The sequence below is a fragment of the Pipistrellus hanaki genome (genome assembly GCF_964339955.1).
Source record: "Pipistrellus hanaki genome assembly, chromosome: 1".
NCBI lineage: Eukaryota > Metazoa > Chordata > Mammalia > Chiroptera > Vespertilionidae > Pipistrellus > Pipistrellus hanaki.
Window position 1 is genome coordinate 17,982,322 of NC_140503.1, and position 14,695 is coordinate 17,997,016.

The 14,695-nt window shown below is 37.9% G+C and overlaps 1 protein-coding gene across 32 annotated transcripts in view; it reads right to left on the reverse strand.

Annotated features, from left to right (window-relative positions):
- Positions 1-14,695, reverse strand: part of NRXN3 (neurexin 3) — a 1,392,989-nt gene that overhangs the window by 780,956 nt on the left and 597,338 nt on the right. For 16 of the 32 annotated variants that reach the window (XR_014795650.1, XR_014795651.1, XM_084891136.1 and 13 more), the window contains 4 exons: positions 10,833-11,214; positions 9,913-10,103; positions 8,678-8,851; positions 4,336-4,362 (listed from right to left, as the gene is read on the reverse strand). Coding sequence is in view for 30 of the 32 variants with exons in the window: in XM_084891136.1 (XP_084747262.1) it covers positions 4,336-4,362; positions 8,678-8,851; positions 9,913-10,103; positions 10,833-11,214 (774 nt within the window). In the remaining 2 variants the exon portion in view is untranslated. The remainder of the gene's footprint in view (positions 1-4,335; positions 4,363-8,677; positions 8,852-9,912; positions 10,104-10,832; positions 11,215-14,695) is intronic. The other 16 variants (XM_084891153.1, XM_084891152.1, XM_084891137.1 and 13 more) reach the window with 1 other exon arrangement.

Below are 14,695 nucleotides of genomic sequence, written 5' to 3' on the forward strand. Positions count from 1 at the left end.
ATGAAAGAGAGAAAATGGGTTTCAAATGCCAACCTCAACAAAAAGACAGTTAATTTAAAATATTTTGCTTTAATAAAATTGTGCAAATATCATCTAGAACTTGTAGTGAAATATCATTGATGTGAAACTTCTACCATAAGGTCAGCTTGGAAGACACTCTCAGGCACTTTCTGGTCATCTGTGCACTGTTTCTGATTTTGAAATAGCAAATCCAGAGTTATCACATGGCACAGCTGGGAAAGGTAATAGGCCTTTACAATGCAGTTTTGGCACTTAATAGCAATGTGACCTTGGGCTAGCTCCCTAAATCCTCAGAACCTGTTTCCTCATCTATTTAATAAAGATATAAATTATTACTATCTCACATGATGTGAGTATTAAATAAGATAACATATGAAAAGCTTACAAAGTCATCCACAAAATGATGATAGTATCTACCATACAAGGTTGTGGTTGTAAGGGACATACAATTAGCCAAGCCTTTATTTAGCATGTGCCTACCCTAAATAGACCCTCAATTAAGGATAATGTTGGGAGGGAAAATCGAGCTCTCTCCACCCATTTTAGTTTGATGTATAGGCAGTCCATAGTCTAGAAACAAGACAGATTAAGGTAGTAGGTCATAATTACAAAGTTCTCCTGTGAGAAACCTGTTATACAATTTTGAGGGATAAGAGACAGGAACCGCTGAGGTCATTCCATTTAATTATCATTTCCATAAAGCAAACCATTCTGAAGAACTAATTTCTATTAGGCCACATGCTACATTTTATTATTACATAAAATGCAATGGAGAATATGATGCAGCCCTTTGCTTTGGAGAAAATGAAGTGGGGAACTATAGACTTAACAATAAAGAAAGTTGGAAAATTAAAATTATCTTTACCTACAGATATGTTTGGCCAACTCTTATCTAAAATGACTTCAATGAATCTTCATGTTTTCAAAGGCATCCAATCCCAATACATTTATTGACTTATTTAAGATACACAACATTTAGACCAGATCCAATAAATCCCTAACCCCCACCTCCACCACCTAGCTACGATCTGGGCAGAGAGGCAACATACATTTCTAGAAAATAAGTCATGCAATTCCAGAAATAAAATTTGATAGGGAAATTATAATGGAAAGCAGGGAGAAGATATTCTGATTAATCACCTAACCCAATAAGAGCCATTCTTTTATTCCTTATAGTTTGAGTCATCTATCTCAATAGGTCAAACAATACTTATTTTTAGTTGTATACTTCCTTTTTCATATTGACAGACTTTTATTGAATATTTTCCTCTCCATGAATAACACCTTGCAAATAAATAGGAATTAGAAAATTACTTCTGAAAGGTCCATAGACATTGCCATTCTATTCAAGGGACTCTGAGATTCAAGGGACTATACTTCTCAGCAATAAAACACTTCCCACTTCCCTCAAGGGAGTGCCTACTCCCTCTCCTAGCCTGAAGGCAGATATTTCATTCCCTTGAAATCTTTTTTCCTTGAAGCCTTTTTGTCATACCGTATAAATGTATCTGCTATGAAACAGAGTAACACTGTGGGGTGGGCGGAAAAAGAAACAGGAGAAAAAGCTCATTTTATTCCTCATTCTTCAGAGGTTTGACTTGAAAGGGAAACACGTTTACCTTCTCAGCCAGTTAAAGTCACAGGCATTAGGCTCATGCCTCTTTCCTCTGTCTTAAATATACTACTTCCCTCCTAACTCTGCTCTGTTTCTGGTCCCTGTCCTGCTCATCTATTCTGCCCCCTGCTGGGAGTGATCTTGATAAAGTAAAAATCAAATAAAGTCTTTGTCCTCCTTACCTTGCCTTGTCAAATGCCTTACACAAAAGCCTGTCATCACCTGTCTTGCTTTTACCCCTCCAGTTTCATCTTTGATCACATTCTTATATGCACATTATTTTAGCCAAATTAAGTTTCTTGTAGATTTCCAACCAGCCAACCTCTTGAATGTGCTTCTACTTCCAATCCACCTAACACAAGCTGTCCTTCAGTCTCAGCTCAAACAATGCCTGAGAAAAATCTTCAGATCACCCACTTTGACCACCAACAGTGCACAAGGTCCAACAGAGACTCTACAGTGTATTCCACACCCATTCCGTCAGAGCAGTTCACATTCTGCAGTGTCATTACTGGCTGATTGACTGCTGATTTATCTGAAGTCAGAGACGGTGTCCCATCTGTAAATCTAGTACCTAGCTAAGTACTCATGGGAGTAGCCCAGGCCCTATTAAATTCAACAGCAGAATCACTGCAGAAGTTAAAATAAACTGATGACTTTCAAAAAAGAAACCCCAAAACACAATAACAAGAAGATACAATCTGTTGACTTATCCAGAATAATTATTCCATTTTCTAGACTCCATCTTTCTATTTCCTTCTGAATACAATTTGCCTGTACATTTTAATCTAATTTCTTTCTTCGTCTGATGTTTTTTACCCACCACTAACACTTAAGGGTAATTAATAATATCTGTGCCCACAGGTCACTGAATAAACCAGCATAAGTATCAGTCCATACCCCAATATCAGGAAAATAACATTTGTATCCTATAGCTCTTTTGCCATAATATGAGGAAAGAGTACGAATAGGATGACTCAAAATAATTATAAAGAATAACAGCTCCTACCACAGACAGTCAAGTCATTCCAAGAATGGAAGCTAGTTTGGGTCAATAGAGTAATAACATAAAAACCATCCAAATGACTAGGCTGCTTCTACAAATGAGAAAATGAAGATACTCCAAAATATTATGCCCACAAATCTAGAACTGCACATTGTACAGTAGGCATAGAAATGAAACAGTTCTACATATTGATTCCCACAAATGTTTTTCCCCCTTTAAATGGAAAATTTCAGATCATTTTTCTACATATGAAGTCCCTATGAGGACTTAAAATGCACATAGTTTTTAAAATGGAGAATTTTAAAGACTACAAGGGGATATAGTTGTCTAGTTTTATCTAATAAATATGTTCATGAGAAGCTATGGCAACCTTAGATTGTCTCCTACTGTAGATCAAATCCTGCCCCCATTTCCCTCCCCTTCATTTCCATAGTGATATGAAGACCTACTTTAACCATTGGAAAGAATTCTAAACATAACAGCCTTCAGTATAACTGAAAGGGTCCTGCATACTTTAAAAATAAAAACTATTCTACAGCTACATTGGACTTCAAAGTACTAATCTAGCACATTATTCTCATCAATTTTATTACATATTGGCATAAATGTAATTCTGCTAACAAGATGAAGGAAAGAAAGTTACCATGATGACTAGCAAAAGGCCTTATTAGTTGATGTCCACTCAATAAATAGACACTTGTACTGGCCACCTGAATGAAGTATAACAAGTCACAGCAAAGTAAATGATCTTTTGGGGGGAAAGTAGTTTTTTTAAAGCTACCTTTGTCTTTGTCTTCATAATTTCTAGCAATATTTTCTGACTGCAAACTCTACAGAGACCATCTAAAGCCCAATCTCCTGTATGATTAACAACCAGAAAATACCTCCAATGCCTGCTCCTAGCTTGCTATTCTGCATCAAAGCAGCCTGATGGGATAGGACTGGTGGACCATTACTGACTTTGAAAGCTGCCCCTTTGAAGGAGCATTTCTGCAGTCAATTCACTGAGATCTTATATGAAAACACTTAGAGGGTGTTCAGGATAAAACCCACAGATCCTCTTCCTCCCCAAGGAAACTTTTTCCTTTAGATTACAAAACAGGAAATTAAAGTGCTCAACCAAAATCCCTGATAGGAAATATAAATCTCTAGAATGCTTTAATGATATTAATATCTCCCAAATGCCTAAAATTATTTACTTAAAATTTAGTTCAGAGAAAATGACATTGTCTTCCATAAGGCCCAAGTATTCAAACATTCTGCTCTGATAAATGACCTCCCTAACCCCCCAAAATAATATATTTAGAACAAGTGGCCTTCTCCCCCTTTTCCTTTTTATAAGTGATACCTTCTATCTATAGTGAACAAATGAGACAACTCCATAGCAACTACTTGGAGAGGTGTTTCATCATTTCTAGAAGTGGACACAATATGGGGTGCTGTCAAACCTCTTTGGTCCCCTGAAACAGAATCATATTCCCATCCCCTGGAGGTCTTGCCTTTGTTGCTATTTTTCATGCATTGATCTGGGTTTTCTGCCACTCTTTTGGAAGAACACAGAGTTCAGCCCCCTCCCACAACTGCTGCTGTCCAAGAGGTGTGACAGCTTAAAGGCCTCCCAGGAGAAGATACCAAAGGTTACACAGGGCATCTTTCAGTCCAAAGGGATAATGGGAACAAGAACCTTCTCTACCTTGCAGGTCAGCTTTGGTCAACGCAACTTTGTTAGCGAAAGAACAGGAAAGGTGAAAACAATAACCAGAGGTTAGTAAGAAATAGAGTAAACCAGGGTAACATTACAGAAATGAGAATACAATTGGCATAACCAACATCACTCAAACAGACAATTGAAATGCTCTACAGGTTCTCCAGAGACAGCACAGACAGGGGATGCACAGAACAGGGCGGAGCAGGCCTTGTCAGAGCCATGTTAGCAGAGCAGGAGCAGGGGGACACTGGACTAGACAAAGCACAAGCAGAGGTCACAAGAGCCTTTCCCCATCCAGACAGCCAACCCCCAGGCATATGGTCCAGAAAAATGATTCTTCATCGGTCAGGATAAACATCAAAGAATAAGGGTAGTACATGGTCAGACTGAAACACACATGTGCACAGAGCCCCCAGAAATAATTCTGCAAGATGTAGGACTAACGCATGGAAGAGTTTCTGGGAGCATTCCACACAACCTACTTAAAATGCCACCAAGAAATGTAGCCCTAAAAGTTGGCATTTGTATCAAGATGATTTGATTTATGTATAGCAATATAGCCAAATGCAAACCACTGTAGACAAAAAGGTACCAAACCATGCCCTTTCACGTTATTCATGCTAGTCTCAAAATTAAGCATGGTGTTTCTCCCAGGGTTTTCCTATCTGAGATTGTGGAATTGCATTCTTAACTAGTATATGCCTCTGTAGCAAAGCTGGCCCCAGATGGGAAGAGAGATTTACCAGCTGAGTATTAAATGATACATTATTATCTAGTTCCTCGTTTTGAATAAGACATTATAAAACCCTTAGCCCAAAATGCAAGTCAACTCTTAGATGTTGGCTAAGAGTTGTCCAGAACTTGCACTTAATCTAAATTATACATCTACATATAATAGAGATTTAAATTCGAAACCTAAATTCAGATGTTGTTTTCATAGTATAAACAATTGAGTGCCAGTGAGCAATGAATTAATGTGTTTTAAAAATAATTTTGAATTCTTTTTGGGTTAGAGAAAATAATACATTTACCAATTAAGCATCTTAAAGTGCCACTACCAATGACTTTGAAATGAACATATAATATATCCTGGGCTGTGTATCCCAGATATGTAAAAATAAAGCACATTTCTTCAAATGTGTTGAAGAAATTTGGGTCTTTAATTTTAGGGATGACTCCTCATCCCCTACCTGTTTTCTATTCTATACATAAAAATAAGTCAGATGTCTCCCATACTGTCCAATACACAAAAGCTTTCTTGAGGGCCCCATACTCTATAGAGAGATTCAGAATGACAATGACACTCTTTTTTACTCTCTCCAAGGTTCTGTGCCCTTAATTCCCCTCCCTATCATCTTCTACAGCACCCTAAAGAGCTCCTGAGATCTCTTAGATAGGTTTATTCACAATGGTGCAAATTTCCAACAACAGCAATTTATGCTTTAACCCACTTTTTGGCCATTTTCCCCAGCCCCTTAGGCTAATTATCCAAGTCATCTGTGTACAATAAACAAGGACCTTCTTCCCTCAGCTCTCATCCTCCACTTCATCCCACCCAGCAAGACAGTCATAATGTGCCATGGGTAACCATCGCAATTATCTCCATGGCAATAGAGTGCAGTGCTATTAGGCCCAAGGGACTTGCCACAGATTCAGATGGTAAAGCCATCAAGTCACAATATTCAGCTCTGAACAATCACCCATACTCAGAGTAAGGTCAGAACCTACCATAATTCATGGAATGAGTCACATCGAAGTGCACATAGAGCTGTAGGTAAGGATAGGAACATTTTATCCAATCTAATGGGAAAGTTCCTTTCACTAATGCTCATATTGCTTTCCTTAAAACTTTCTTAACTGGGGGACCTTTCTTCCCTTTATGCTATATGTTTCAATCCCCTTTTATAAAAGTTCATTTAGATTTCCTTTTAATCTAGTACTATAGCTTTACATCCTCACACTTTGATTTTTATATTTAATAGAAATGTGCTTCCAACATAGTGGCCACAGACACATGACTACTGAGCATTTCAAAGGCATGTGGTCTGAATTGAGGGGGGTTACTAGTATAAAATCCACACTTAATTTTCAAAGCTCAGTATGAAAAAATAGCAAAATTTCTTCATAATTTTGTATTGATATAAGCTGAAATGATAATATTTTGAGTTATGTTAAATAAAATAAAAAATTAAAATGAATTTTACCTGTTACTCTCTACCTTTTAAAAATGTAGCTACAAGAAAATTTTTAAAATTGCATATGTTACTAATTATATTTCTATGAGCCATATTGCTGTAGAGTTAAAATAGGTGATTCCTGTTAACTTTCAAAAAGTAGGAACTGATAGCATGGTAAAAATATTTAACATTTGAAGCATGCTTTATGCTTTTCAATATGTGCTTTTATTGTATGATTTAACTTGATATGATGAATTATTCCAGGATCATTGGAATGACTGCCATTCCATAATCTTCCAATTTAATACATCCAATTTAATTTCCAAATGCTGCATCTATCAAAGGATTGCCTTTTAACACCCAAAAGCACTAAAAGCAGGAAATAAGACAAAAATTCTTGAGTTAATTGAAATTGTGCATTCCCAGGGAAAGAAAGCAAAGTGTCTACTTTAGGTACATGGTGATTCCCAACTTTCTGACCCTCATCTATGCACATACCATATTTGGCCCACAGAACTTGAGATATTCCTAGCTAAGGGAACTACAGTGGGTTACAGGAACAGTCAGTTTTATTATCAATGCCTCATGGGCAACTGACTCTCAGGGAAGGAGAAACAACTTCCAGACTACAAATCAGCCTGGGGAGCTGATGGGAAGCTTTTATAAAAAGGTGCTTTAAGGTGGCGAGCAAACCCAGCTGAAAACTGGTTAAGACTAGAGCAATAAATGAAGTTGAACACAGGTGATGAATGAGCAGGTTTGTTGTAGTAAATCAGCGATTTTCAACCAGTGCGCCACAAGACTTTTTAAAACGTGAAACTTAGTCAAGGACACTGGCCTCTTTTCCATTAGATTGACAAATCAGAAAAATGACAACAGCCAACACAACAATAGCCATCTAGTATGAATGAATCAAAATTATACCTATTCTTTTTGTCACGTAGGCAAAAAAAGTATAAAACATGTTTTGGTGTGCCACAGAATTTTAGTAATTAGTCTATGTATTCTGTGTGATGAAAAAGGTTAAAAATCGCTATAGCAAATTAATGAGGAATTAATTAAAGAAAACACAATATATTGCACAAAGGACCATGAAGCTCAACCAGACAAAAGAACACATAGGTTCTTGTGACAGGTCAGACATCCTCTTTGCCTGTCCAGTTAGGTAAGAGTCACCTTTTCAGACTACCCAGAGCTTCTAGAAGCTAAAAATATTCACTGCTGCCCTCTGCTGGCTAGAACTAGATTGTTTTTACACATAGCAAAGAACTGTTGGACTCATAAAGACCTGTACAGTTGAGTATATGAAGAGACAGTGGATCACCTACAGAAACAGGCTGAGCATGGTTTGTTGTGCTGCACTTGTGAGCATGCAATATTATTATATGTATCACATGAAATATTACTTGTAAATAATAACCCTATCATTTACTGAGTACTCATGAGGTATATACCAGACATTTTATATATATCTCTGATTTATAGATGTTAACTTCCAAGGTGAGTTTATTGCCTCATTTTATAGGTGAGGAAGATGTAGATAAGAAAGGTTATTAAACTTGTTAAAGAACTACTATCTGGACCTCAATCTAAATCCTTTCAATATCAAAGCTGTTCCACCACACCAAGGCTCTGCTTAACAAAGCCTGACATCTAGTAAGTACTCAATAAATGTTAGTTTCCTTCCATCATTATGGCATTCTGACATCATTTTCCTATCTCCTGCTAATTTAGTCACCATTAGCAACATAGGAAGCATTTTATTAATGGTGACATCCATAGGATGTAAAACGTCTGTAGGTTTTACCTTCCCATGTAGTAAAGTATAAATAAAAGTCCCCAATGCCCTTTCAGCCATGCTTGAAGCAAAGGCACAAGTCAGGAGAAGCCTGATGTCAATGCCAGAAAAAGTCCTCAATCTGCAGGTATGTGACACTGGTAAGACATCGGCCAACATACATTCCTGAAGCAGGTGGCACATGTCTTCACATACTAAGCAATGACAGAGGACATTGATGGTGATGCAATGTTGGACAGTGGATGGGGATTAAGAGAGGACTGGCCAACTGAGAAAGGAGGCACTGGCCAAGGCAGCAAAGAGGCTCGGTGCTTGCAACAAGGCTACTGCTTAACAAGAAAGAAGGCTGTACCTTCACAGCCACGCTCGATCTGTCCGCTGCGATGGAGGGCATCATTGATGAGGTCTGGCAGACGCCCATTCAGGTCCACTGATGCCAGACAGCCCTGAAAGCCATCCCGGGAGGCCACAAGCTTCGGGAGGTTGCTATACATGCCTTGGGCCAGACCTGCCATGTACAGATCACCTGAAAAGGAAAGTAGGTAGTAAAAGCAAATGAGTCAATGATTGGAAACCTGGTCAACTAAAGCCAATGTACCATAGGCCATTTATTTAGATAATGGTAATAGAACTGGGGGAAAAACACAGCATAATCAAAATAATTACCAGAGTTTCTACATTGTACAAAGAGAAAACTAACATTACTTATGTGTCATTATTTTTTTTAGATATCTCACATTAATCACCACATATAGTCTAGGAGGTAGGTACTGTTACTATATTATATAATAAAAGCCTAGCAACCAAATTGGTGGAACGACCAGAACAACCAGAGACCAGAATGACCACGGCCCCTCACCTTGGCTAGCTGCCCCCTAGCGAGTGGTTAGGGGTGAACAGGCAGGCAGGCGAGCAATTAGGGGCCAGAGGTCCCAGGTTGCAAGAGGAATGTCTGACTGCCAGTTTAGGCTTGATCCGCCCAAGGGGTCCCAGATTTTGAAAGGGTACAGGCCAGACTGAGGTACTCCCTCAAGCAGTGCACGAATTTTGTGCACTGGGCCTCTAGTTTTATAATAAAGCTTAACATTTCAACAAAACCATATATTGAATGCTTTTCACATCCTTATTACCAATGTGATGCTGATGGTTTTACAGACATTATTCCATCAAACTTCTTAATGGCCCATAAATTTAGCAACAATTACTATCCTCATTAAAAAAAAAAAAAAAAAAACCGTATACAGAAGCTGTCTAAAAAAATTTACCAAAGTCCTCCCAGACAAAATCATTCAAGTGAAGTTCCAAAACCTGGATTTCCTCATCTGTGTTAGTATCTCTTCTCATTTTGCCATTTATCTCCTCATCACTTAGCCTGCAAGTTGCCCTGAGAAAATGAGCCATTCCTTGAGGAGTGGTCTAAGTAAACACTGAATATATTACCTTATAGTATAACTCAATGTCACTGAAAAAGAGTATGCATGATGAATAAAAAGTACAGACTCCTCATAAGCTGTAGTTTGTCTCTGGAAATAGCCTTTCAATGGTAATAAATGCTCTAACAAGGATGAATTTCTCTATAAGGTTTACCTTTCAAATCCAGGTTTTTGGCACCATTGATAACCTGAGTGACCACTTTCGTGTCCACTTTCAGGCTGTGAGTGTTACTGTTGTCTCGGGTGATGACGACATTGTGCCATTGGTTGTCATTCAGGGGGCGGTCACTGTTGCCCTTGATCACATTGGGGCCATTCCCCAGGTCAAACACGTAGTGGATGTACCTAGGAAGGAAACAATCCCCAAATGACTTGAGATTTCCTGAAGTCATTTAATGGCAATATGTGCAAAGTGACATATGAGCCTTCGAATCACCCACATTATACTGGCATCACAGAGGAATAATGAAAGCTTCTTATATCCTAATAATTTAGGAGTCAGATCCTATTATACGAGACTTTGCTATTGTTTGATACTCACAGAATCTACTTCTTTAACACTACCTGGGAAAAATCAGAGCCAGGAAGTATTGCAGGTGGTATACTCCAAAATACTAGGGAGCAACATTTAAATTCACAGTCAATCATGGGTCTGTTTGCGGGTTTTTGTTCTTGCTTTGCTTTTGTTTTGCCTATTTTCCATCAAATGGTAGTAAAATGTCTTGTAGATAGAAGAGATTTTTTTAAAATTTACATTTATGTTCTCATGATATAATGAGAATATACTAGTATATATTTCATTTATTCCTATAAATGTACCCCCTATTCTTCTTTTGCAAATATGAGATTTTTTCATAGGTTTAAAGGCTACATTTTCATAGTAAAAAAAAAAAAAGTCTGATAGTATTGAGTTAGTAGAAGACTTCAAATGAACGTATTCTCTCCCTTCTAGCCCTAATCATCACATAAGTATTTTAATCAATGAGGATGAGAATATGTATCAGGACACTTTTTCTCATGTCCCTACTTTATGTTTGAGATATTATTATAAGCTATATGATCCCTTCTACTTACCCCTTGACTAGCTCAACAGCAATGAAGTCATTGCCATCCCCACTATTGAAGAGAATGAAGCCATCGGCTGAGGTGGTCTTGAACTGGAAGAAGAGGTGCATGGAAGTGTAGGCCTGCAGGGTGGCCAGGCTCAGGTAGCTGCTCTTGGTCTTGAAGGTGACAGGGTCAGCGATAATATTCCTCAGTCCAAAACGAGCCTTCAGTTCACAGTAGTCAATGTCACCATTTTTGCACAAGTCAATGTAGAGCAGGCCATTAAACATGAGGCTCTGCAAGTGGCCAATGAAACTGGAGGGGACAACGGAGATGTAACGTTTCTCAGTCATGATACCAGTTTCAATATTGTGGAATTCCAAGCGGGTGTGATCTCCCAGCATTGTACCTGTGAAAATCATAAGTGAGATACCAACAAGAAAAGCTATCATGTTTTGTCATAGCACCTCTAATATATCTTTTAGGTCTAGCTCCCCTTTCCCCCAACACACACACACACACACACACACACACACACGCACACAATATTGTTTTCTTAAGTCATTTTCAGAAAACAAAATACTCAATACACCATATAGTTGACGTGGCCTCAGTGGGGAGCTGGTTACTCCAGCCCAAGTTATATGCTGTGAATCCCATGTTGTCATCCAGCTTCTCAGATGCCCCACCATATATGAAAAAAATACAAGATCATGGGTAACTCAAGTTAAAGGATAAAACTCTTGGTTTTCTTCATTCAGGGGAAAAAATGGGTCCTGGTATATACTATAAGAAGTCTTTTTTCACCCCAATCCTTATAAAGACACAACAAACAAACCTTAGTTATGCACTGCCAAATAATTCACCACCTAATGATTCAGTAGCTAGTATAGACATGCACACATAATGGCATTTTGGTTAACAACAGACTGCATATACAACAATGATCCCATAAAATTATAATGGAGCTGAAAACTATTGCCTAGTGATATTGTAGCCATGGTAACATCATAGCATAATGCATTACTCACATGACTGTGGTGATGCTGGTATAAACAAGTGATGCTAGTATAAACAAACTTACAACTCTGCCAGTCACATAAAGGCATAGCACATACAATGATGTACATGACATACTTAATAATGATAACAAACAACTATATTATCAGGTAATGTATTTACCATACAATACTCTTTATCACCATTCTAGCATGTACACTTTCTACTTATAAAAAAGTTTGCTATAAAAATGTATGTGGTGTTACACTGGCAGCTGCCTCATTCATCTTGTGTTTATACATATTTTGATTGCATAATTTTCTCTTGTGCTTGATTCATCTCATGTTGGTTTCTACAGTAACATAATATACAGGCATGTAGCCTAGAAACAATAGACTGTACCAGATAACCTATGTGCCTATATCAGGATACTTCTTCTCATGTCCCTACTTTGTGTACTAGTAAGGCTTGCATATAGTAAGCCATACTATCTAGGCTTACATAAGTACACTCCATGACATTCACACAACAACAAGATCATATAAGGCCACTTTCTTAGACCAGATACTTGTTATCAAGTAGTGCATAGCTGTAATTCTGGGCAAGTTTCTATTGTGAAACATCTGTTAATTTCATTTTCCCAGCAATTGTTGCTTTTTTTCTGATAATAACACCCAGTTTTCTTTTGAAATCTACCTTCCCCACTTTACTTTTAAACCATCTAGGCTAGATGAAGCTGACCCCATTCTGAAGTAATCAAGCTACTTAGACTGAACCACTCAACCACTCCTCTCCCCAGCCTTAGAGTAAAAGCTAAGGACTAAGAACCCTAGCATTCATCTCAAGCACTTGGAGGGGTTGCTAAAATACAGTTCATTGGGCCCTACCCTCAGTTTATTATTCAAGAGTCTGAGGTAAGGTCTGAAAATCTGCATTTCTAACAAGTTCTGAATTGAAGCATTAAAGGTTGATCTAGAAACCAATGTCAGAACCACTGTGCTAGCAACACCCAAACTGGTCCAGTAGTGATCAGCTCCAGGGATTTTGTGAGAACATTTACAAAACAGTTGCCTTTGCAAGAAAGGCTTGTTGAATGGGGTAAGAAGAAGCCTGGATTACCAGAATCCATGCAATTATGGGAGAGACTGGGCTTGCCTAAGGAGCTAGGGCTTAGAAAACAACCATGAAATGGAGAAACACAATTTTTCTAGGATGATGTAATTTGAAGATCTGAATCCAGCCAGCCAACTCAGACTTTAATTCCATTTTGTGCTAAAAGCCTTTGAGTTGAGCTTGTAATATTTGCAACGGAAAGATCTCCAGATAATACAAACCATTAGACCTTTTTCCTCACCTAGTTTACCCATATCAGAAAATCATATAAGATAGAGATTGAAGAAGGGCTTGGATCTGTAATAGAAAGGAAACTAACAGTGGAATTTGAACACTTAGTCCAGGGACAGAGACTAATTTAGGGTTTAATGAGTGACTGAAGCAGGAATAATGAGAAGGCACACAGGAAAAGATACACATAGACTGGAAATTTTAACAACAAAGTTAAGAAAAACATCATTAGTATGGCTAGAGTATAAGGTGACTCCCTGGATATTCACACAGAGATAAGTCATTAAAATTTAGCAAGTTATTTCCTAATGCCTCAATGTTTAACGGGAGAGGAGAGGAATTACCTCTGCCTACCCTCTCCTGTTATCTTTTACATTAAAGAGACTTGACCAGCAAGACACTCCTGGTGTCTCTTTATCCCCTCTCTCTTTCATAACTTTCCAGAAGGGAAAAAAAAGGAGTGACATAATCTAAAAGATTAAAGATAAACTGCAAAGCAAAACTATGGGCAGTGCTCAGACCCTGGCATTTCCTGTTTCCCTTTAGGGGAACAGGCTGCCTTCAGAAAGCACCCACTCTACCCCATTCACCCACAGCATGGGTGCTGGTGGAGCAAGCCTTGCTTCAGTGGAGGCTGCCTGCCCCAGTCCTGAATTAGTGTTCAACTGAGCAATTCCATCCAATTCTCAGTTCAGTAGATATAAACCACATCTTTCAATATCAGTGTTATCATTAATAAAAAATTATATTTCATTTTGACTTGCTATGCATTTTTCTCTATTGGCATAGAACTCAGGTGGCAAAAAAAAAGAGAGGGTCATTCATATTTTTTTAGTCCCTTAAACTTCAATATCTAGAAAATCCAAGTAGATTGCACCCTCAGATACTCAATATTAATTTTATCTCTATGGGAGCATACTTGAGACCTAATTCAAAAAAATTGCTCATACACACAAAAATCAGATTTGCATTTATGAGCGTCTATGTGATATTTTGACAACTAGTTACAAATCATTCTCAATATAAGCAAAAACAAAATAATGATGTTGGTTAACTAAATATAAAAATGTAATAGAACAAAAATCAAAATGCAACATAAATCTGCTAACAATTGAATAACTAGGAAAAAGAATTACTGCATAAAATTACTTAGTATTGAAAACTGGACTGGTCATGAAAATGCAAAGTAGCCTAACCTAAATTCATGTGCTCTGAAACACTGAAGTAATGGAAATAAATACCCAACGTCAATTGGGCTATAGCTGCTTATATCAGAGCCGAATAATGCGAAGGTGAAAATCATAGCCCGTTTCCATGGGGACACAGGAACATGGAACCATGATGACGCTGGTGGTCATGCTAATTTTTACTTTATGAAAAAAAGAATAAACAAAACAGCAATGAGAACCAAAAAGTAACAATGGGGTGCCCACTAGTAAAGACTGCAGTTCCAAAAGGAATCTAAAGAGTCCGTTTCAAAGTCATTTGGGAGCTTTTAAAGAAATTATGGATTAACTGACCTCCAAAATTAAGGGGTTAGGAAATTC